The sequence below is a fragment of the Choristoneura fumiferana genome, chromosome Z (assembly GCF_025370935.1).
Source record: "Choristoneura fumiferana chromosome Z, NRCan_CFum_1, whole genome shotgun sequence".
NCBI lineage: Eukaryota > Metazoa > Arthropoda > Insecta > Lepidoptera > Tortricidae > Choristoneura > Choristoneura fumiferana.
This window is the reverse complement of record NC_133472.1, coordinates 44,795,401-44,820,322: the sequence shown is the minus strand read 5'-3', so window position 1 is coordinate 44,820,322 and position 24,922 is coordinate 44,795,401. Positions and strand designations below refer to the sequence as shown.

The window sequence follows — 24,922 nt, the reverse complement described above, 5'->3', positions numbered from 1 at the left end:
TCCAAACCGCTGGGCCTAAAAACTTGAAATTAGGTACAGGGGTTCCTTTCATGATGTAAGTGAGCACTAAGAAAGGATTTATAGAAAGTCAACCAAAGTTTATATGGAATTTTCTAATTTCTAGACTTAGAAGTATGAAAATAGGTAAGTATATAAGATTTCGATTATAATTAAAAATGATATGTGTAGGTAAAATTGACCAAATTCTCCCCTAGAAGGGTAAAATGGGGGGTAAAGTTTGTATGGAAATTTTCTCATTTCTAGACTTAGAAGTGTGAAAATAGCAGAGATGAGACATTTTGAAAATACTATATATAGTTAGTACCTACCTTTTTGAAATGCAAAATACAAAATACCTATTTCCATTTTGTATTTAAATACTTTTTTAGAAAAGCATTTTGTATTTTATATGAAATACTTTTAAGGATATATTTTGTATTTGCAAAATGCAAAATACTTTTTGATAACTTTTTGACACGGTAATTTCATATACTTAATATTAGAAGATTGTGTTTCGCTCGCGCAAAAAAATTGTTCAACGCGGACGAAGTCGCGGGCGGAAAGCTAGTATAGAATAAAACTTTTTAATTAACTCATTTTACTCGAAGGAGCATCACAGCGGGTTTTGTAGTTATGGTAATTTTTTGTAACCGACCCTCTATTTTTACTCGTCAGTGTATTTATCATGACAACTTCATCTTCTTCAAGCGGGTGACACTATTTACCGGCACGGACAATACCGACATGGAAATACCGACCCGATATTTCGTGTATAAGCCCCAAGTGTCACCCCTTCAAGCGACATATTTTGTCTAACTAACTCTATAGTTTGTGAAGATAGGGCTAGAATGTAGAGTAAGAAGCTTGACTTGATTGACTCTACATCTGATCTGACAACTCTATGACAGCGCGAACCATATAGTCTCGTCTTGGCAACATTTTATTACTATTTAGTCTCTGTTCAAAATTTGTGAATTTTATGTTATCTCTATTATTCCGACTGAAGGACTTCGAATCCACGGCTGTGTCCACGGTCATGAAATAAATTAAATATATATATATACGAAAATGTATTGGTAGTTTCGAAAAAAAAAATACATTAAGTAAATATTTAAAAATTTATTCATTATAATGAGATTATTTACATAAATCTAGATTTCGAGACTAATAGAAGCCAAGGATTAAATTAATTAAAATTATGAATTTAGAAAAAACTAGTATTGCTTAATCTTTACAATTTGTTTTGGTTATTATTAAAAAAGATTCCCATTAACTATCAAACTCCTCATTTTATTATAAATGCAATATTTTTAAGCTTAATTATAACAGGTAATGCGCACATTGCGATGATTAATAACTTTTATTATGTACTTTTAATTATGCTATGCACTTAAGGAATTACGGAATTAGTGACAATACGAAAATAATATTATCTAGCACTTTAAAGAATTTCAATGACTAAAACAATAAATTAGGTTAAAATATTAAGTAACATCTTCAGAATTAATATTTTTTCGATCCCTTGCCAGAGTATAACATAAATCAAGGCGCCATTTTTGACATAAAACACTTAAATATGGCGACAATTTGAAGTTTTTCTTTCAATTAAATTATGAAAATGGTGCTTCCGTCAATGACGAAAAATACACTATCGGTTTTTAGCAAACCGCTGTTGATTTATGTGTAATGTAACGAACAATACTCTGATAAGAAACTAAATCATCATTCATCAGTTTTCTACTTCCACTAACTAATTTACAATAAAGTTCATGACATAGGCCCACGACTTACAAGCATCCATAAAATACGGTATTTGACTATTTTGTATATGTTTTATAAATTAAAACTACACAATGCCTGTTATCGAATAGAAAAACAATTTTTAAGCTACCTTTACAAATAACAAAGTTATAATGGTTTGAAATTCAAGATTAGACAGAGAAAGACACACTGGCATGTGACGTCACACGCCAGTACCGCCATACTTGCTGCATAGAGAAAAGCGTTTGAGAAAGAGACAGGTATATAGATTTTTCAAAAAATCACTGTAAATACCGCGAACCATTGCGAGTGTAGAGTCGTTGTTAAATTCGCGGCAAGTTCGCTCCGCGAAATCGCGCCGTGATCCGCGGACTAAGTGTAGAGCGCCCATAAACATCATCAAATGTTATCTTGAATGCCAGTAATTTTATATTGGGTACCTATTGATATTATGTTATCAAAGAGTAAGTATGCAAGCAATTAAACCTTTAGAACATTTACTTAAAAATAAAGCAGACATTATGGGAAAACAAACAACAAGACTATAGCCTATTAAAAAAAGTGAACATAACGGGAAAGCAGAAATTATGGTAATGCCAATATTATAGGAATGTAAACATTATTGAATAGACGACTTCCTGAGATTGTACACATTTTAAATAGCAGACATATTAAGAAAGCTGACAAAGTAGAAGTGAAAACGCAGACGTTTTGAGAATTGTACATTTTAGGAAAACAGACATTTCAGGAGCCTGAGCCGATTGTTTTTGAATTATATGGTAATAGTATTGATTTGCAATGAGGGCTATCGCGTATGAATTCGCCACTAGAGGCGCTAGTGTAGCGTGAGGTCTCCGAAATGTCAAATCTCATAGTTTTTGGGTGAGATACGCGGGTTTATTTATAATTAGAATAATTTTGTGAATATTTTGCAATATCTGAAATTAATTATGGCAAATATGCGTTCCGGGGCAATGAATGTCTGTGTTTTGAGACAGTTTTGTATTTCGGAAACCTTTGTCCTCCCTTTTTTCCGAACAAAACGGGGACTATGCAACACTGTGGCATGCTCGATATTTTTATGGTACGGTTTTAAGGTGTATTAAATATGATTTTAATCTAAACTTTGTTTTCACGCCCGTAATAACAGACTTTGAAAGCCATACTTAAAAACCTCACGCAACAGTGCGCCATCTAGTGAGACAAAAAACGATAGCCCTCATTAGATTAAGATTTTGCATGCCATGTACCTATAATATTCTTCTGACATGTGTAATATCTACTTGTAGCTCCTGCGAATAAATAAATAAACCATTTCATTTCATTTCAAAATTCCATTTCATTAAATACAAAGAATATATTTTTGCCTGACACTTTCCTATTAGGATCATGGTACGATACGGTGTAGTAGACCTTTATACGCGTTTGAGGCACTGAGCAAAGTGCTACTGATGAAGATGCTGTGGACGCGTTAAGTGGAAGGCCTATGTGTGTTTGTCTGTCTACACAGTTTAGCCGCCGCAGCCGCAGCCACCGCCGCCGGCGGGCGACGGGCCGGGGCTCGAGCCCGTGTTGAAGCCCCCGAACTTGCGGGACGGAGGCCTTGGAGGTCTGAAGGAAAGAGCAAAACTTACTTGAAAATGAAAATAAGAAAAAGCTGCTATAAAAACTAAAAAGGAAAACATAACCCATCTTCGGGCGATCGGGTAAAAACACTGTTGAGTTTTAAGTTACTTAATAAAGTTCTAGATAGCTTTTTTAGGAAAGCTGAGGTTTTTTTTTAATTTCTTTAAGTACTTTACATTTTGTTGGAGTTCTTGTGGAAATGTTCGGTTGAATAGGTTAATTATTAGCTTTCATTTTTAACTCCCGACGCAAAAGAGGGGTGTTATAAGTTTGACCGCTATGTGTGTCTGACTGTGGCACCGCAGCTCTTAAACGGGTGAACTGATTTGAATGCTGTTTTTTTTATTTGAAAGCAGGTTTTCTAGCGATGGTCCTTAGACATGTTTTATCAAAATCGGTTCAGCCGTTTTTGGGATATTGAACTTTGAAGTGACAATATAAACTTATATTGTTACAAAAAATACAAAATATATTATTTTTAATTCCCCTGCCACGCGGACGCCATATTGAAACATTATATACTCTATGTCACTTCGACGCTTCTAATGATACCCCACATGTAGAAAACCATCCAGCCATTTAGACTATAGAGAAGAACAAAGAAACAGAGATAAGATAATACGAGTACATGGCAGTTCTATAATAACCTTACCAACAAAAAGTTGGAAAACCCCCGACTATGTCACTTCAAAGTTAAATATCTCAAACGGCTGGGCCGATTTTGGCGAAACATGTCTAAGAACCATTGCTAGAAACCCTGATTTTAAATTTAAAAAACCGCATTCAAATAGGTCCACCCATTTAAGAGCTACGGTGCCACAGACAGACACACATAGTGGTCAAACTTATAACACCCCTCTTTTTTCGTCGGGGGTTAAAAACGAACAGTTTACTCACCCCCCACCAGGCTTGCTGTAGGTCCGTGTATACTTGTCTCCGTGCTTATTAAAGTCTGCGTTGATCAGGGATTGGCACCTTTGAAAACCATAAACGGTATTGTTAGTGTTTTTTTTATAATATGCAGTTCCTACTACAGAGGAATTACCAACAGAGGGCCTACTCCGAAATTCGAAGTTCGTATAGTACCGTCTCTCTCACTCTCGTATTAAATAGTATATAAGTGTCAGAGGGACGATACGACACGAACTTCGATTTTACGACACGAGCAGAGTCGAAATATGGGCTTTATAATAGTTGACACCATCTTTACCAATATAACAAATGTGAAAGTTACTTTGCTCACCCGTGACCTTACGATAGTTACGTCTATGCAACAAACGTGTGTTCATGCAACATGCAATTTCAAGCACAATTGTCGCAGTGAGTATGGCATTTGTCGATGGTAGGTCAGAAGAATGTTGGTCCCAAAACCGATCCCTGGGGAACTCCATCCTTCACGTCATAAAACTTTGAGCATGCACCATTAATTTTTACTATAAAGTTCGTTTCGTCCTTGGTAAGATTTTAGAAGCATGTATAAATTATATGGTAATTTTTATTTTGCTTTGAATAGCTGTCCCCTATGCCAGACTTTATCAAATGCCTGTTGGACGTCAATCGAGGAAGAGTAATAAAGAATACTTACCATAGATAACAGAAGTTGACTATTGACCAAAATAGACCATAGATTGAGAATGGAGTTTTTTGTACTAGAACACCATCTGAAATGTAAAAAAAAGAGATGTATAGATAGTGCCAACAGAGTTGAGGTCACGCACCCAAGAACATGTCGTGTAATGACAGCAGGATTTCGACATTTACTCATACATTTCATTCATTCTCCTTTTGTGCCATCAGTTTGTTTTACCCGACTGCGAAGAATTTGTCTTTCGAATAATTTATTCCTATGTCTTCTCGTAACTACTAAACGGCTGAACCGATTTTGATAAATGATACGTCATTGGATTCGTCTTAATGATGCGAGTGACACTGGGTACATGAAATTCTTAAAAATCAAAATGGCGTTTTTTTGGCGCCAAATTGTAAGTTTTCAAAAAATGATTTTTATTCAAACCTATTGAGTGGGGTATCAAATGAAAGCTAATAATTAGCCCATTCTAAAAATATACGGATTATAACCGTTTTAATATGCCATTTACACAGATAAGTGTGAAATAAAACAATAAATTTAAAATGGGTAAAGACCCATTTAAATCGTGACACTTAAAAATTCTTACCTAATGGGAATGGGTCCCCACTATTAAACATTAAGTAAGCTACTTAACAAAGTTCTAGCCCACTAGACTTGTGTTCTTCTTTTTAGTATTTTTTAAGGCAGTCGGATTTTTTGATTTTTTAAATTTATTGTTTTTTGTAGCTGTAAGTGTAATCATTCACTTCAAATCTCCTGGCACTACCTATACACACCAAGCCATCTTAGGGAATAACATGGCTTGTGGGCATCATTCCATCCTTACTTATACTAATATTATAAATGCGAAAGTGTGTGTTTGTATGTTTGTCCGTCTTTCACGTCGAAACGGAGCGACGGTTTGACGTGATTTTCGGCATAGAGATAGTTTATGGGCCAGAAAGTGACATAGGCTACTTTTAATTCCGGAAAAATGGACAGTTCCCGAGGGAACAGCGCGCGATAACCGAATTCCACGCGGGCAAAGCCCGGGCAAAAGCTAGTAGAAACAGGCAAGTGTGAGTTGAACTCACATACCAAGGATTCCATTCAAAATTGTTGGTGCATCTATGAGTATTCAGTGTTAGTGTAAGCAGAATCCCCTTAAACAAAATGTATGCAGTGTGAGGTCATATCAGATGGTTGCTGAAATAGACAGACATAAAAAATGAACATTATTAGACTTTTGTTATTTGTCCTGCTAAGTTACCTTCATACCAAATTTCAAGTTTCTAGGACAACCAGAAGTATTTGTTGATTAATATTATAAAAGCAAGAGTGTGTGTGTTTGTATGTTTGTCCGTCAAAAATCAAGTCGATCCGTTGATCTGTTTCGATGTGTTTTTCGGCATAGAGACAGTTTATGGGCCAGAGAGTGACATAGGCTACTTTTTATCCCGGAAAAATGCATAGTTCCCGAGGGAACAGCTCGCGATAACCGAATTCATGAAGGCGAAGCCGCAGGCAAAAGCTAGTTTGATTATAATTTCAACTTGATAGCTCCACGCATTCCTGAGACTTGACGGAGTCTTGACAGATGGACAGACAGACAACATAGGGATTGTATCAGGGTTTTGTTTTTCCCTTTCAACAATATGGGACTCTGAAAAGACATTAAGTGAAGTAAAATTCGAATATTCAGAAGTGAAATCGTCTGGGAGCCAGGTTTATGGAATTCCAGGACCCACTCTTGTTAACTGAAGAGTTATGTTTACGTTAATCATTAATAAAAGCTTTTTACCAGCTAAATATTTTTTTATCAGTTCAGTAACTAATTTCAGAGAGATAACTTCCTACAAACAAAATCTACTTAATTAAATCACTTACTATTAAGTATTTATTTTATTATAGTAAAGAAGGATTGTGCAAGTGTTGAATCATATTACAATTTTTTTTTTTTTTTTTTTTATTTCGTCCGTTCGGACAGGCTCATATTACTATTATAATGTTGAATGATATGAACTAGTATTATGCAAGACATACAGACAAACAATGATTTCATCACTGACTGAAATCATAGAGAATTTATTAAAGCTTGTGTAAATTAATTAAATCATAGAGTCAACAAAACTGGTGGCTCAATTTGAGGAGCCTGGAATCCATTACATAAATAAAAAAAACCTTTATTACTACCACTTAAAATAAGACATTGTTAAAAAATAAATAAAAAATTGCATGTATATTACTGCCCTTTTACTATCTTATCATAGTTTCCTGTATAATCCTTCCCACTTCCCGCAAGTGTCAGAACAGCAATGGTGTATAATTTGAAAATTAATGAAGCAATGAGAATTTTGTAATTAACTTACTGTGTAAATATACAGTTGTTTTAGGAAGCGATTTGAAATAGGTCAAAAAGTTGTGCCGAAGTTTCGAGATAAAAATGCTTAGAAACAATAACACTGACGTGGCCTACTTTGTAAGTAATAAAACTATGTTATCCATACCTTTGTTCACATATGGCATGGTTGTGTCTGAATTCGATTCTTGATATATGAGAAAATAAAAAACTGTCGGATCACAAATTGTTATTATGATGCTCAATATATAAAAACAAAAATACTAGTGGTCGGGTTCGACTTGAGTTGAGCGAGCGAGACGAGGAGGCAGGCAGAGTTTAGGCGAAGGCGAACTGTCAGTCGGTCTGTCAACTTGACAGTTTATCAAGCATGTTGGAGACCAGGGGGGGGACAGTCGCCTATACCGTACTAATTCATGTCGATAGCGCCGCCATCTCCTTTATCTAACTTAAAATAAAACAGATTGTTGTCGTTTGTTTCAGATAGATGTCACTGAAAGCTTGAGATCACAAAATTTTATTTATTAAAAAATATTTTGTCGTTGATAATTACCGCAAAAATGAACTTTATTTTCGAAATTGACAATCGTATTGTAATTTCTAATATAAAAGTCACATAATTGTATCCGCTCAGTCGTTACAAATATTTTTTGTGTAGCAACCCTCTATGTCAGGCCAGGCGTCTATTCGCGCTCAACAAGGAACATGATGGCAAAGACTACAAATTCTGCTTTTTAAATTTACTCTTTGCTACTACTATGATGCTACGTTGCAATCGAAACTCGTGCACATCGTCCACATAAAAGTAAAGACAGTGCTGCAAACGGAAAATTGAGGCTGGTTTAAACTTAAGAAGACTGAATTCAAGCGGTCTCACTTCTCTTTGCAGCCCTGTTTTTAGTTTTTATGTGGTTTGAGCTGGGAAGCAAATCCAGTAAAGTAAAAGAATACCTGTGACTATTAATAGCTATACGTATGGATGGATATATACATCAATGGTACTAGTTAGGAAATGCAGACGGCGCTTCAAAACAGTCTGCATGAATGAGACGAGAGAGGGCTCTCTTTTCCCCGTATATTATACTACTCTTTGTTGGAGACGTTAGAGTGGAGAGTAGTTAGCTACATATTAGTAATCTGTGGTGGAGAGCGGTTGGAGCGAGCGAATAGATCATGAATGGCAACGTTATTCACAAAATCAATACATTATGTGAAATATTCAAATGCAAAAATAAAAAAATATATTTAAAATGGAGATGCTTATGTACTGTCTGTAATATAAATTTTGTAGACCATATAAAGTTACTACAGTAAGGACTCATGGCACTTCATGGTATTTCGGTCAGTGGCTGTTAAGCTAAACCATAGTCCATCAAAATGTAGTCACACGACAAAAAAAAACAAAATGTATAAAAAATATATTTATATTTATTTTTGCACTGTGCTATTTTTCAAGTATTCGTCCTTTATTTTATACAAAAATGTGGTTTCCAATTTAGAAGACAGAGAAGTATTTAATGACGACGAAGAAGTAAAAGATTACTTTAGCAAAAAGCGTTAGCCAGTGTTGACTTGACAGTTGATACATGATATCATGAATTAAAAATGAGCTTACGAGGAATAAAATTGGTCACATTAGATGCAACTAATACGATATTAAAATTCCGCGTCCCCCATGGCAGTACTACGCAGACGTCGCTCAAGATTTCGGCTTCACCGTCGACGCGCAACAGGTGAAAACTCTGTCACTAAAAAGCTTCAAAACGATTGATAAAAAGCATCCCAATTTTGGCAGAGATACCATTTGTTGGGAAGAATGGTGGCGAAAGATCGTCAAGTCATCGTTCACGGGGCTACTTCCAGCCGCAGCGGACGTCGACGGCATCGCTAAACGCCTCATCGAGGATTTCAAAACTACGAAATGTTGGTGCAAAGCCCACGGGAGCGAAAAACTGCTGACTCTACTGCGCGGCAAAGGTATTTCGATTGGCGTCATATCTAACTACGACCCACGGCTGTACGAGGTATTGAGTAATATAAGTTTAGGTAGCCATTTTGATTTTGTTATAACATCTTACGATGTTGGTTTTAGTAAACCAGACAAGCGCATATTTGATTATGCAATGCAGGAGTTTAAAGGGTTTGTGGCACCATCAGAGTGTCTGCACATTGGGGACGATGTTGAGAAGGACTACGAGGGAGCCAGGGCAGCGGGATGGCATTCTGTGCTTGTCAACGTTGATGTAACTGAGACACCACCAGCCTGTAAGCATGTGTTCACGGATATAGAAGCATTAAACTTGGCAATACAACATGACAATTTTGTGCTCTAATCCACAACTAGATATAAGTAATGTAGAAATGTAGGGAACTCCTTTAGTAATAAAGTAAGTGTTGTTTTAACAATATGCCCAGACATGGATCCACAGAATTTTGTAATACTGTAGGAATGCAGTTCCTGGCAAAACGTTGGGTCTTTTTTAGGGTTCCTTAGCCAAATGGCAAAAAACGGAACCCTTATGAATTCGTCATGTCTCTGTCTGTTTGTCCGTCCGTATGTCACAGCCACTTTTACCGAAACTATAAGAACTTTACTGTTGAAAGTTGGTAAGTAGATGTATTCTTTGAACCGCATTAAGATTTTCACACAGAAATAGAAAAAAAAAATTTTTGGAGTTCCCCATACTTAGAACTGAATAGTTTGCACAAGAGACTCTTCCAAAGTGGTAAAATGTGTGTGTGTCCCCCAGTAACTTCTAAAATAAGAGAATGTTAAAACTATAAAAAATATATTGTGTATGTTACCATGCAAACTTGCACCGAAAATTGGTTTGAACGAGATGTAGTAAGTAGTTTTTTTAATACGTCATAAATCGTTAAGTAAAGGAAACTTATCAAAGTCAAAGTCAAAGTCAAAATATCTTTATTCAATTTAGGCTATAACAAGCACTTATGAATGTCAAAAAAAATCTACTACCGGTTCGGAAAAACCTCTGCTGAGAAGAATCCGGCAAGAAACTCAACGAGGTATATATATATATATATTTTTTAAAACAGGTTTACAATAGTATTAAATGATATGTATACATCACAAGTATTTAACACAACTTTATTTTTAATGTTTATATTTTGTTACTTGCTGCTTTGGAACCCATCATGGGCGAGTCCGGCTCGCACTTGGCCGCTTTTTTTTCTTAAACACAATCCTATTGATTAATAGCCCATGAAGGGTTCCAAAGCAGCTAGTAAGTAAGGTAAGTTTATCTGACAATTGAATCTCATTATTCATTTTTGTTTAAACTAGTGTGCGAAGAATATTCAAGTGACACACTTTCCCTGGCCCGACAATACCGACATGGAAATACGGGCCCTGTTTTTGTGGACGCGCCCATGGAAGCTCATGTCAATTTCTATGGGCGTGTACACGAAATACAGGGTCGGTATTTCCATGACGGTATTATCTGGGCCGGGAAAGAGTGTTACCCGAATGTTCTATACATTCTATACCTTTGTTGCAATGAAGCAATCAGTTGTGTCCAATCTATATCTTATCTAACTAAAAATGTTTGTGACCAATCTCCTTTGAAACACCTTGACCAATTTTAATGTTTTTTTTTGTGTGGGTAGGGTAGGTCTGAGAATAGGATGTAAACTGTTTTTCATACTTCTTTGCGGATGGTGTCACAAACAACAGCTAGCTTAATAAAAAAACATAATGTTAACCTTTTCTATTTTGTACTAGACTATACTCTTGAAAAATGAACTAATCAATAGAACTAAATATCAAGTTTATTAAAAAAATTACATTACATCATACTTAGCAAGACTTACTTTATTATTAAAGCATTATTAAAGCATTGTTATAGTATAATTATGTCAAATAATTTGGCATCTTGTTTCTAGCATATTTTAATTTTCATATGTATTTCAAATCAATCAAACTATATACTAATATATAACTATATAATACTTCTGGTATGATACTATTAAATTTGTTGGATTCTCAAAAACAATCATAAAGGCATGTTTGCACTAAGCTCTGGGGCCGTATTGCCTAACGTTCTGACTGTACGGAGTGGGCTTGTGATTGCAATCAAATGACAGCTTAGATTTCTCATACAAAAACTGTCATTTGATTGCAATCACGAGCCCCAAAATCTTTAGGCAATACGGCCTCTGCTAATTTAAATAACAGATGTCAATGATATGATCTCTGATCATTTAAACAAAATACAGTATATAGATATAGCATAACTCAAAGCAGGGACTTTGTCACTAGTGTTGTGTTAAATTCATTTATAGCTTATTTGTTTTTGATGAAAATAAATACACACACTGACGGGTCTCAGGAATATCTACTTTAGGATGTGTAGCTAAAATTATATGTGTAGCTAAGGTTATTTGAAGTTTTTAAAATTTTATATACAATGACATTGGGTTGGGCATTTTTTTTTGCCCGAGGCACTTTTTATACCATTGTTATAGGTGCTACAAAATACTTGTCAATTTTCAGCTCAATATGACAGAAATTGGTTCAATTTAACTTCAAAGATTTGATTATATTGTTTATGTAATATTCAGGTAAGTAATGAATTGTATTATTGTATGTTGTACAATAAATTGTTACAATACAATAACTCTTTATTACAAAGGTAAATAAAAGGTTATAAAGCAATGCCATAGACATTAAGTTAGAAGTTTTAAAACCTGAGAGGAAATAAAAATATACATTAATTATATATATATATATATATATATATATATTCATATACAAAATGTCCTTATATTTTTTTTAAAGTGTCCTTAATCCTTACTACTATGTAAATGGAAAAGTGACTCTGTTAGTGTTTCTCTGTATGTTTGTTCGGCTTTCACTCATAAAGTACTCAACCGATCGTGATGAAATTTGGTATGGCGATAGTTTGACACCCTGAAAAGAACATAAGATAGTTTTTATGCCGGAAAAATATATAGTTCCCGCGGGCGCACGATAGAGGAACCGCTGGGCTACTACGAAACTCGAAGTTCGTGTCGTACGGTCCCTCTGACACTTATACTATTTAATACGAGAGCGAGAGGGACGCTTAGATACGAACTTCGAGTTTCGTAGTAGCCCAGCCGATCTAGATGACATTTTTGAGTTTTGGTGAAGGACATAGGATAATTTTTATGAAAAAATTGCCGCCCTCTTGTGAGGCCTTAAAAAAAAACTAAGATGTCATTATTTTAGAAAGGGGATTCCCCGATTTCATCACAGTACCTATAAGTAATAGAAAAAATTCTGCTCATCCTAGTCGGTCCGCATCAAACTGTGGAATACTCGTATAATTATTATCTAGATAATATTCACTATAATGTATTTATTACGAAATTTAGCTCCCCCCCCCCAAATTGCCGCCCGGGGCGAACCGCACCCCTCACCACCACTACGCTACGCCAACGATTCATGAATCATGATACTGCTTTTCACACATGCGTGACTGTAGTTCAGCTACTTGACAATAGATGGCTCTCATGTTTTACTTCTTTCTATTTATTCAAATTCAGGGGACTTCATTCGATCATATTGGTTACCCAAGACCGACTGCCCATTCTATTCGTTTAAGCAGTGAGCAGCAGAAGTGGATGAGCAGTTATGGTGCTCAAAATGATCAACACTCGACTCTACTGCCAAGGTAATAAGTGTTTAGATTGTAGCGACTCCTAGCGCCACCTAGTGAGCAACTATAGAAACTCCGACCTGTTCTACATGGCGCTATCGAAGTTTCTCAACTCTGACGCTTATATAATAATATACAACATACAACTTCTGACGCTCGTCCTTCGGACTTCGTTCCCCAGGCAAAACACCTGCCTGGAGAGAGATCTCTATGCGAGCCGCCCCCTACAAGCAGGCCCCTCTTCCCCACTGGGCATACTGGGCACGTGCCCAGGGCCCCGCGATGGATTGGAGCCCTCTAGTCGTCCCCACTACATAACCAAACGATAACCGATAGCTACTCAACTCTCGCCTGAAAATCAGGCTCAGGTATCGCATGCAGTATGCGGCATGTTGTGCCCAGCAGGGCTTATATACTATACTACGAAACTCGAAATTTGGTATCGTACCGTCCCTCTCGCTCTCGTATATAATAGTATAAGTGTCAGAGGGGCCGCACGACACGAACTTCGAGTTTTGTAGTAGCCCTCGAGGGCCTCTAATAGGTGAAAGACGGCCCTGCCCACAAGATAATTTTGAGCACCGTAACCGCTCATCCACTTCCGCTGCAGATTAATTATTTTTGATGAATTACAAACATTATGTAGGCAGGCAAGAAAATTAGAAAACAACCCAGCAGGGCTACTACGAAACTCGAAGTGCGTGTCGTGCGGTCCCTCTGACACTTAATTTATGTAATACGAGAGCGAGAGGGACGGTACGATGCAAACTTCGAGTTTCAAGTTTCGTAGTAGCCCTGCTGGTTCTTCAAGTCAGTTAGCAAACATGAAATAATGTAATTTTAGCTGAATGTTACGTTATGTATTTACGTAGTATATCTACGCCAAAGTAAGCATTACTCTTGTTTGAGTAATAAAAGAATAATAGTCAATTCTGCAATCGAAACTTGTTATCGTTAATAGTCGTGTTCAGTTTAATAAACTTGAAAAAAGAGACCTTGTTTTATTTTTAAATCAAAGACTGCGGTGTCGATGGAGTCGATGACGTCACGCTGAATTCCACAAAGCGCAGATTGTGCAAAATAAGTAGATATTTACGCTTCCTTGAACTACCTAGTCGAGTTATTTCATTGAATTAGATAGGTAGGTCCTACTTGTTGACTATGCCGTTTTGGGAGACTAAAAAAGTACCTACTGATGAGTCGATAACAAATAAGTAAAACTTAATAAGTAAAGAACACCCCGAAAAAATCGATTACCAATGTTTTAAAAATAATACTATGCAGTCAACTAGTTTTTACACGTAAATTTATATTCTTAGTCACAATGAAGGGCGTCGAGTCCATATCTGTAAAGTTTTGATAAAATAGAAATTAAACATCTAACAAAATTAGCCTTTCTCGGAAAATACGCAATCGACCTAGAATTGTTTTATGGAAGGCCTATATTTTTTTACGTTCCAAATGGCTTAAATTTGAATGTGAAATCAAAAAAATATAAGTTTTGTTGAAACTAGCTATAGAAACGATGAAGCTAAGTTTTTACTACATTTTGTTAAAATGTGTATTCATTTATTAAGACTACTAGAAAACTACCGAATAAATAGCTCCAATATACGTATAGTTAATCTAATTCTAAGTATTATCAGTAAAGTGAAAGTAGTTTTTACCAAAGAGAATATAACCACTACGTTGTTTTTAGTAACAAAAGAACAAAGGATCTGTGTTACTTGCGCCACCGCGCAATGTAAAGCAAATGGATTTTTTTATTTAAATTATAATGAAATCAACCAGAAACCAGGCAAGCCAACATTAAAATCATATGACACATGCGTAGATTGTAGCCCAGTACTGCGCAAGTTCGTCGTAGTTAGCGATATCTGTGCACTGAATTTTCGTAGAAATGGCAACACTGAATATGTGGATAGTGAAAATATGCAGTGGACAGGCAACACGAACGACTACTGCGCGTCCATCCATGTCAAGAGTAGTCTTACTGAGGATCAATATAAATTAAAAATGCGGAATCCTCACATAAAACAACATAAATCGTGATCGTTCGTCAACGTAATGCCGTCGCGGTGAACCTCCGCCCGCGTCGGGCCGCGGCGTGCAGTTTTCGCGAGTGCAATCGTCCATTGAAAATGCGAAATGACGGGGCCTTTATCTCGATGAAGTTTTGGAACGTCGACACGTTAGTTATGTAGTGAGTGACTGTTTCGATACTTTGTTGTGGACGGTCGAATTTGATCGTGTTATTATGCGGTCAAGATGATTTGTTTGTGGGTGGGTATAGTTCTGGCGGCGTGGGGTGCCCGCGGGGAGCAAGTTATGCTCCTGGACACGACGACGGAAGCGACATTGTCTTGGACTCGATTCCCGTACGGGCCGCAAGCGAGCACTCCGGGGTGGCTCGAGGAGTCTTACACCAACTTTGAGAAGCAAATCAACTGGCGGTCCTACGTAGTGTGCGATGTCGCTCACCACAACGTCAACAACTGGCTGTGGACGCCTTTCATCGAGCGCAGGAACGCAAATCGTATATATATAGAGATAAAATTCACTATTAGGGACTGCTCGCTGTTCCCTGGCAATGCACTGAGCTGCAAAGAGACTTTCAGTTTGCTGTACTATGAGTTCGATGTTGCGACTAGGGAGCAGCCTCCTTGGGAGCCAGAGAGCTACAAACTAGTTGGCCCCATCGCTGCCGGAGAAGGCAGGTTTAATACAAACTCTGAGGTAGATATAAATACTGAAGTAAAAAGCATAGCCGTGACAAAAAGAGGTGTATATTTCGCCTTCAGAGACAAAGGCGCGTGTATCTCTCTACTCGCCGTTAAAGTTTACTACATAACTTGCCCAGAAATTACGGTAAACTTTGCCAGATTCCCGGCAACACCGACAGGCAGAGAAGTAACAGTCATAGAGCAAGCTAACGGCACTTGTGTTGAGAATGCAGATACTGCTCCCGGAGAGGCTGCTCCGGTTTATCTATGCAAAGGAGATGGCAAGTGGACCCTGCCCAGTGGCTCCTGTAAATGCCGAGCGGGCTTCGAGCCTGACCATCACAACCAGGTGTGTAATGAATGTGCACCGGGGAAGTTCAAGTCACACACTGGAGATGAACAATGCATTCCCTGCCCGGACTACTCAGAATCCACAGCATATGCTTCAGTCCAATGTAAATGTGTACCCGGATTTTATAGAGCGAAGAAAGATCCTAAAAATGTTTCATGCACACAACCACCGTCGGCTCCAGATAATCTAACTGTCACATTTGCTGACCAGTTTTCTATATCTCTTGCTTGGAAACCACCGCACAAAAATGGTGGCCGGGATGACACCACTTACAGAGTCCACTGTACTAATTGTGGGCCCAATGTTGAGTACCGCCCTGCTGCTTCCGGACTCAACTCTACTAAAGTATCTATAAGTAATTTAGAACCGGTGACAGAATATAAATTCCAAGTTTTTGCTGAGAACGGTGTTACGGAGCTCACTGGTGAACCTCCGAAGAAAATTGAAATCACCGCTGTTACAGAAGCCTCAGTGGTTAGTGTGGTGACTAAGCTAAGAGTACTTAGTGCAGAGAGTGACAAACTGTCTATCGCATGGAACCCACCTCCTCTAGATTCCTCAGACCCTGATGATACTATAGAAAGTTTTGAAGTCAAATGTTTTCCTAAAGACAACACTGAAAGAGGAGTAAACACAACCCTGAAAATTACGAAAGATCCTCACGTCATTATTACAGGACTGAGGAGAGACACTGAGTATGGGATCCGAGTTAGAGCCAAAATGAAGAGGGGGTGGGGGGAGTTCAGTGGTATAGTGTACGCGCGCACTGGAATGCCGGAGACGAGCTTCGTTGGTGAAGAGGAAGGTGCCCAGGTCAGGCTAGTCGCTGGCGTGATGGTAGCGGTAGTAGTATTATCCGTGATTGCCATAATTGCAACAGTTCTCTTCCTACGCTCGCGCGCTGACGATGAGTGCGACAAAAAACAACCTAACGACTGTAACGCTCTTAACTACCGCAACGGAGAAGTTTACACTGGCCCCGAGCGCCCAGCAAAGACCAGCAGCAATGCGACAACTCCACTTTTCGCTGGCACCGGCTCCCGCACCTACATAGACCCACATACCTACGAAGACCCTAACCAAGCCGTCAGGGAGTTCGCACGGGAAATAGACGCTTCCTGCATCACTATAGAAGCCATCATCGGAGGAGGAGAGTTCGGAGACGTCTGCCGCGGTAAACTAAAGCTACCCGCCAGCTGTGGCCAGGAAATTGACGTAGCCATAAAAACTCTAAAACCTGGCTCCACAGAGAGAGCTAGAAGAGACTTCCTCGCCGAAGCATCTATCATGGGCCAATTCGAACACCCCAACGTGATATTCCTCCAGGGCGTCGTGACGAAATGCAACCCTATAATGATCATCACAGAGTTCATGGAGAACGGCTCTCTGGACACTTTCCTGCGGGCGAATGACGGGAAATTCCGCGTGCTACAGCTTGTGGGTATGCTGCGTGGCATAGCTACGGGCATGCAGTATCTATCTGAAATGAACTACATCCACCGCGATCTTGCCGCTCGCAACGTTCTCGTCAACTCCCAGCTAGTCTGCAAGATTGCTGACTTTGGCCTGTCGCGGGAGATAGAATCGACAGCCGACGGTGCATACACCACGAGAGGTGGCAAGATCCCAGTGCGATGGACCGCACCAGAGGCGATTGCGTTTAGAAAATTCACATCAGCCAGTGACGTCTGGTCCATGGGCATAGTCTGCTGGGAGGTAATGAGCTTCGGCGAGCGGCCTTACTGGAACTGGAGCAACCAGGACGTGATAAAATCGATAGAGAAAGGCTACCGTCTGCCAGCGCCGATGGACTGCCCGAAGCGGTGTATCAGCTCATGCTAGATTGTTGGCAGAAGGAGCGCACGCACCGGCCGACCTTCTCGAGCATTGTCAAGACGCTGGATAAACTCATACGTAACCCGGACACTTTGAGGAAGATCGCTCAGAATCGTTCAGCGGATCCTCTGGCGGGTGATACGCCGGACATGATCCAGTTCTCGTCAGTGGAAGAATGGCTCGAGTGCATCAAGATGTCGCGGTACATCGAGAAGTTCCGAGCAGCGGGCATCACTGACATGGATGCTGTAGTCGACTTGACCGTGCATCAGCTGGCCTCGCTCGGAGTCACGCTCGTCGGCCACCAGAAGAAGATAATGAACAGTGTACAAAGCATGCGTGCTCAAATTCGCGTCAGTGGACCCTACGGCTTTCTTGTGTGAGTGAAAAGTGATTCTGGACTGGTATTGAAATTGCATTTTGTATATTTTTCTAAAAAACTGTCTTAGCGTCTAGCCTAGGGTATTTAAGCTAAGGAAATTTATCTATTTTGCTGTATGTATTTATTTAGTTTTTTTTTTTAATTTACGCAGCTTTAAAAGGCCTACTCGAACCGAACCTTGCGCTAATATTAAACCGTCTTCACACTGTACAACGAATCAGACGCCATAATTTTATGTTGACTAAGTATTCTCTAGAAGACTTGACTCAAACAACTTGACTGAACTTTACATCTTTGTGATCATTTATTTAGTTTAATTTAATGTGTAATTAATTAACTATATAGATTTATTTACGAATAGCTAAGTACAAGGAACAAAAGAGCAATAGATTTCGCGTTTTCAAAATGATATTTACTGAATATGGTACTTGTAGGTAGCAAATTTGACGGTACTCATTTCGATGTTCGTATGTGTATATTAATGGTTTTTGATATCGAAACATAGTAATTACATGATGTTATATGTGTAAGTAGTGTAATCGTTCTGACCCTGTAGTTGATACATTGTTTTATCTCTTATATTATTGTGATCAAATTGAAGTACTTAACTTGCCACTTAAGAGCATTTATTTTATTGTAAATATTTTTTTTAATACTTAAGCGCAAATTCTAAATGAATGTGTAATAAGTCCGCCTTAAACGTTTATGTGTCGGTTTTTTTAACTGGATCTTAATGCCGATTTCTTTGCCTAGATGGCGCTTAGAATGCTGTACTAATGCTAGCGTCTGAACTGCCAAATCAAAAGGGCATACTTACGTTTTTAATTGTGATGAACCTATTCTCTAAAACATAGTTAAGTCCCACTCAGTTGGGGCGGGAATTTAAGCAAAAGCAACTTCGAAGGACTTCAACATTTTTTTAAAGAGGTTCACACACGAAACCACTGTTCAGAGGCAGATTGCGTTTCGTGCTTGAGTCAACTCGTGCGTTACTGCCTTAGCGGGCAAACGGGTAAGACTTTGGTGTTCTTTTGTTTTTAAAAAATATGGAAGCTCTGTGAAATCTTTTTTGTAGGTACAGATAATAACAAAACGGACACACCATGCTCAATATGTTTCTCTATTTCTGTGATTTTTAAAGGGCCGCTTAGCCGTTCCAGTAAGTTTAACATGCTTGAGGCTAGGCGAGCTCATTCGCTCATGTGTTCTTCGGTCGGGTGCAAGACAAGGACCGAAAAACTTCGTCTATCAGCCTTACACCGCAAACGTTACAAGTGGTACATTTCCACATAATTGTCACTTTTTTGTATGAAAATGCAATTATGTCGATTTGCAGCACTTTTTTTTTGACACAGACTTGGTCTTCAAGGGTTTTTCTCGTAGAAACTAAGGGTCTATTTCACTACTCATTGATAAATATAATGTGAATAATATCTGTGATGTCGCCTCTGTTTGTTTTCTCTGAATAAACAGAGACGACATTACTTTATATCTTCACATAAAAATTATCAATGAGTAATGAAACCGGCCTTGAATCTTCATATCCGTTTTGCTATTGCTGGCAATTACAAAAGGTTTATTGTCAACGCTATTTATAAAAAAAAATATTTATTTATTATCCTTTGTCTTCCCCGTTCTACCCGAAAATATCAGATGTATATAATTATTAGAGATAGTATAATACTGCCAACTAGACTAAGGCTTATTTGTAGCTAACTAATAACCATCAGCTTCGCGATAGGTAAATGGGCAGCTAAATTATCTTTACCATGTTGCCATTAAAAAAAATCATGGAAATGTATCATTACTTTACTTTACTCGTATATTTAAAAAAATATCGAATTTTCAATCTCGTTATTTGGTAACGAAAGGAGAGAACTATTTTTTCTAGAGGAAACTTTTGTATCATAATTTGCTTGTCATATTCATATTTAAAAAACTCGATAAACTTTTTACTATGCTCAAATAATTCCGAATCTAGAAGTAAACATCTGCGCTAGCGTTGTTTTACAACAAGATTCCTAGAAAGGAATGAGTATGTCGTCGATAAACATGGCATTGCTAGATCAGCAGTGACGTTGACGATTGAGCTCTTTATTACTTGTGATGATTTTATTTGTTTAAATTATGTTTTCAAGCGCAGATTAGTTTGATTGCAAATAACGAAATAAAAAACGTATTAATCCTACGCATTATCCTACGGTCATTCACATTCATATAAAATATTTATTTAACATAACCAGGGTGAAGTAAAGATTTTTGTTTCGTTTACTATGTACGCTACCGCCATCTGGTGGCTGATATAGGAGCTGCCGCGAAATGTTTACTCTGTGCTTATGCTTTGCGAATTGTCATAAAATGTATGCTGCTCTTAGCTATTCTCGATTTATAGGTTTTTTTTTCAATGGCCAGAATTTTTTGCTACTACAGCCAGGAAGATGATAATTAAAAAAAAATCGTCTCGCAATATTAATGTTAACTCCAGAATGCAGAAAGCGTTTTATGGCGGATGTGAAGCATTCGTCCCTTTCGCACTCGCCTGGTTAGAAAAGTACGACAAAAACTAATGCACTAGCTCCTTCAAGGGGTTATTATATGGGGCTAAAAAATAAAATAAAACTTGTCTTAGATTATAGTTGATAGTTAAAAATAAAGATGGCAAAAAGCCGATTTATTAAATTAAATCTAGAGTAGCTAAGGCCAGTGCCAAACTTGAATAAAACAAAATGCAGCTCAAATTTTTTATTGTATTTGCGTGGAGTTCAAAAATAATCCAAAACTGGTGGTTAGAAAAGTATGAAACATTCCGTTTTGCGACAGTCAGCAGCTGAAGTGAAAGACTGCTGCCAAGGTAATAAGTGTTCAGAAGATTTTGAGCACCGTAACCGCTCATCTGCTGCTGCTGACTATACAATGACCCGTATTTGGACCATTTTTGTGACACCATGGAACTTTTTTCAATCACTCTGTTTAAACTACCGGTTAAATATTTATGGTTAATATGGTTTTGAAGTCCACTCATTTTTTTTAAGAGACTGAAAATTCGAAATACTATCGGCAGCTAAAGATTTGTCCTTTCTTTGTGTACTTAATGCGCGACACTAGTGCCTCTCGCGGTATAAGTACTAACCACTGTCATAGCGGACAGAGTAAACGTCTCACTGAGGCCCATAGAAAGATTATAAACTTGCAATCAAATTCGAAAATTTTTCGTTTCGTACCGTCCCGCTCACTCGTATAAGCGTTAGCAGGACGGCAAGATACCGAAGTTCGAATTTTGCACTTCGTAGTCTCAGATCAAATAAAAAATAAAGATGGAGCGCGGTCAAACGTCCAGTGAGGCTGGTTTTATAAACATGTGTGCGTAGGCCGGTGTCGCCATAATAATTCTTAGTACCTCGATACTACAAAAATATCATTACCGTTGAATAACGTTTTAATAGAGTTTTAATTACTTTCACACTTTGACACCTCATATAACCTCCTGGTAGCTGAAAAATGGGGCCTGTAGCACCACTGCCTGCCATTTCTGGTATCCTGGCCAAATATCAAATTCGAACTTCGTGTCGTGTTATCTCGCTCACATTAATAGTATTTATAGGAGTGCGAGTGGCATCTAGATAATGATGATCTGATCCTTTCATAGAAAATACTAGGAAATTGTCGGGGAATAGTGAAAAAAACCCTCAAGTGTAATTTTTGTATTGTAAACATCACGAACGCGTTCATAAAATATCAAATATTATCAGAACGTAAGCGCTAGCATTCGTGACATTTTGTTGTGTAATTATGTGCGACACATCCACTTGCTCTTGCTGTTCAGTTTATAATATAAACGTCCTGTATTGAGGGCTTATTTCACTACTCTCCGATGTTCCTGAAAATACAAGTTTATTAAACATGGTTGTATTGTAACTTTCAGCGACTAGTTTAATGATACAAAACTGAGAAAAAAAAAACAACAATTATTTTTGTTGTAAAATAGATATAGGCATCATATATATGTGTCTCATAAAATACAAGGAACTTATCGGATAATGGTGAAGCCGGCCCTCAGTCCTCAAATGTTATTGTGACAAAACGTATTTGTGTTAAGACTGCCAATATTATGGAAAATACTATTTATATTGTATAATTTTTATGTTCCTTTTTTTACTAAGTATTTTAAAATGCTTTGAGATTCTTTTAGCATTCGCATTAAATTTTTAGATTTTTACAATTTTTACATTTAATCTATAACGTTACTGCGTGTCATTATGTGGGTGTATTCCCTTGTATTGTATTTTTGCGTCTCAAAACTGTTTTTATATGTACGAATAATATAGCAATAAATAATTACAATAAAACTATCAATAAAATAATTATGTCAGAAACTATTCACAGATAATACTATAAATATGCATGCATGCGTAATTATAAGAACCCATTCGTTAAAAAACGTATAATATAATTAATTCATTTTTTAATTGCTTGAAGTGTGTTAAGTACCTACCTATAATACTTTCTGTATGATGTTTAAATGTTCTGGAGGCAAATTAAAATACCAGCTTATTCCGAGAGGGTATAGCTTCTGAACATGAAACTACCGTGAGACTCACTCATATTAAATATAATGACCCGGATAACTCACGTCTTAAATCGAGTTTAGCTCGACATGTTTCGGGCTAATCCGTAGCCCTTCGTCTTCGGAGCAACGCGACTCAGCGGCTGCTGCAACACCAGTGCGCGGGCAGTGTGCGGGGCAGTGCGCGTGTTGCAGCAGCCGCTGAGTCGCGTTGCTCCGAAGACGAAGGGCTACGGATTAGCCCGAAACATGTCGAGCTAAACTCGATTTAAGACGTGAGTTATCCGGGTCATTATATTTAATATGGTATAGCTTCTAGCTAAGCAGTTCTACCTTATTCCCAGGTGTGTGTTTTGTATTTAGATATAAAAGGAAGCATCGTACAAGTTTATTTTCAAGTACAGTCTAGGCCAAAAATATCTTTACATTTTAGTACCTCGTCACTATGCCTTCTGTCAATTTTTTACAAAAGTTCAAACACGAAGTGAAAGTGACAAGGCAGTAAAGTATAAATATATCTTGGACTTTGAATGTACCTACGCTGATATTTATTTGTGTCAAATATCCATTGAATCAGGTCTGACTAGAATGGTCTTTACAAAACCCTCAGTGCAAAATTGCAGATTATGTAGAACTTTCCCCAGTTTTTTCTTATAATTTATATTATATGCATGTATTTAAGTTATAGCATTGTCTGTGAGTAGCTTACAATTGTAATTTTAATCCCGAAGCACTAAGCCGACTGTGAAACTCAAACAATTATGCGAACACTCATACATACTCAATACACATTTAATATAACTTTATTCTAACATACTGTCTACATTTTTCATACTTAATTTTCAGTTTGTGAGGTAGGTTCATTCAATAAACTAATCTTTGTCTTTGTTTATGCATGAAAACGTGACGCACAGACGTGGGACTTGCACGCAAGTTGGATTGCAGTTCTGTCATGGAAAGGCTAAAAAGCCGGGAAGAACAAACAAGTCGTCAACGTAGATACAAAGATCCATTCGTTTACAGGGATCTCTATATCCCATGTTTTGATTACTTTGTACTAAGTTTATACTGTAAAGTTTATAGGGTTACGTAGTCAAAGGGTGCGATAGGTGCTCTTTTGGTGACGGAATCTTTGGGTCCCGTTGACTGTCCGTCCGTCTGTCACAGTTCGGTCTTCTCAATCGTCTGGTCACTAGTTTTTCAACATTTAATGCAATTTTTTTTAAAGTTTTTTTTAACTCGTGCCTGTATGTATCATTTTTACTTTTTGTAACTTTTATATCTTTTTTTTTTAATACGTAACCAAACGATCCACACTTATGATAGGTTACAAATCAATACCTACGTATAGGAATCACTGTAAAGTTATTTTCCGCGAGCCGCGAACACTTTAAGCACTCGCTTGTTGTATGCGATAAATGCTTCATTAAACGCAATGGGCTTGACGCAGATCAATTTTCATCAGATAATCTAATACAAAACATTGTCCTACTACCCGGTGAGCGTATCGGTAAGCGCATGCGCATAATGATACAAAATTGATGTGCGTCAGAAGCATTGCGTTTGTCGCATAAAACGACCGTGTGCTTTAGCGTTAGTGTCAAATTAATATGAGATCAGTTTGCTGCTTACGCCGCCAGAGGCGCTGCCATTTTTTGGGTTTGAGGGTTCGAGTCTCCTTAAGGAGCAAAGACAATTCGTCCTTGCTTTTGTTTACTTGTTTTTTTTAATGTTATATGAGGTGCTTTATGGGAGATGGGGGCGTCCGGATAGTCCGGAAAATATCATTATGGATGACTGGGAAGTGGGGGTCTAGCTAGCCTGTGCCAGACCCTTACTGGCTAAAAAACCCGGCTCACGCACGATATAATTTGCAATTTTATTTGAGTTTTTAATTTACCCCCAAAATCATGCTTGAGATTAATTTGTTTACATTACACTTCCACCATCAATTCAATCGGTCCTGTACCGCAGTAAAATGGCTGTGACAGACACGAGTGATCCTCTAAGGGTTCTGTTAATTTCTTCTTCATAGGTTATGGAACCCTAAAAAATGCAAATATGTCTCGTAATTGTTGACGTTTTAAGA

The 24,922-nt window shown here is 37.8% G+C and overlaps 3 protein-coding genes and 1 long non-coding RNA gene across 4 annotated transcripts in view; 2 read left to right on the top strand and 2 right to left on the bottom strand.

Moving 5' to 3' along the window:
* Positions 1-1,104: 1,104 nt before the first annotated feature.
* Positions 1,105-7,648, bottom strand: LOC141437599 (uncharacterized). Its single transcript, XM_074101038.1, has 4 exons — positions 7,465-7,648; positions 4,973-5,048; positions 4,285-4,362; positions 1,105-3,372 (listed from the first exon to the last, which is right to left on the bottom strand). The coding sequence occupies exons 1-4, from the start codon at positions 7,481-7,483 to the stop codon at positions 3,273-3,275; spliced, it is 273 nt and encodes a 90-aa protein (XP_073957139.1). The 5' UTR covers positions 7,484-7,648; the 3' UTR covers positions 1,105-3,272.
* LOC141437620 (uncharacterized) overlaps positions 1,105-24,922 on the bottom strand; it is a 24,157-nt gene continuing 339 nt past the window's right edge. The window contains exon 2 of the long non-coding RNA XR_012452401.1: positions 1,105-2,247. This is a non-coding gene — a long non-coding RNA (uncharacterized lncRNA). The remainder of the gene's footprint in view (positions 2,248-24,922) is intronic.
* Positions 8,993-13,968, top strand: LOC141437613 (rhythmically expressed gene 2 protein-like; the record flags this gene model as incomplete). Its single annotated transcript, XM_074101062.1, has 1 exon — positions 8,993-13,968. A coding segment is annotated over one exon (657 nt), but the record flags the coding sequence as incomplete, so codon positions are not given.
* LOC141437571 (ephrin type-B receptor 1-B-like) lies at positions 14,921-21,047 on the top strand. The gene is given in 2 exon segments (XM_074101006.1): positions 14,921-17,864; positions 17,867-21,047. Coding segments are annotated over 2 exon segments (3,024 nt in total). The 5' UTR covers positions 14,921-15,244; the 3' UTR covers positions 18,271-21,047.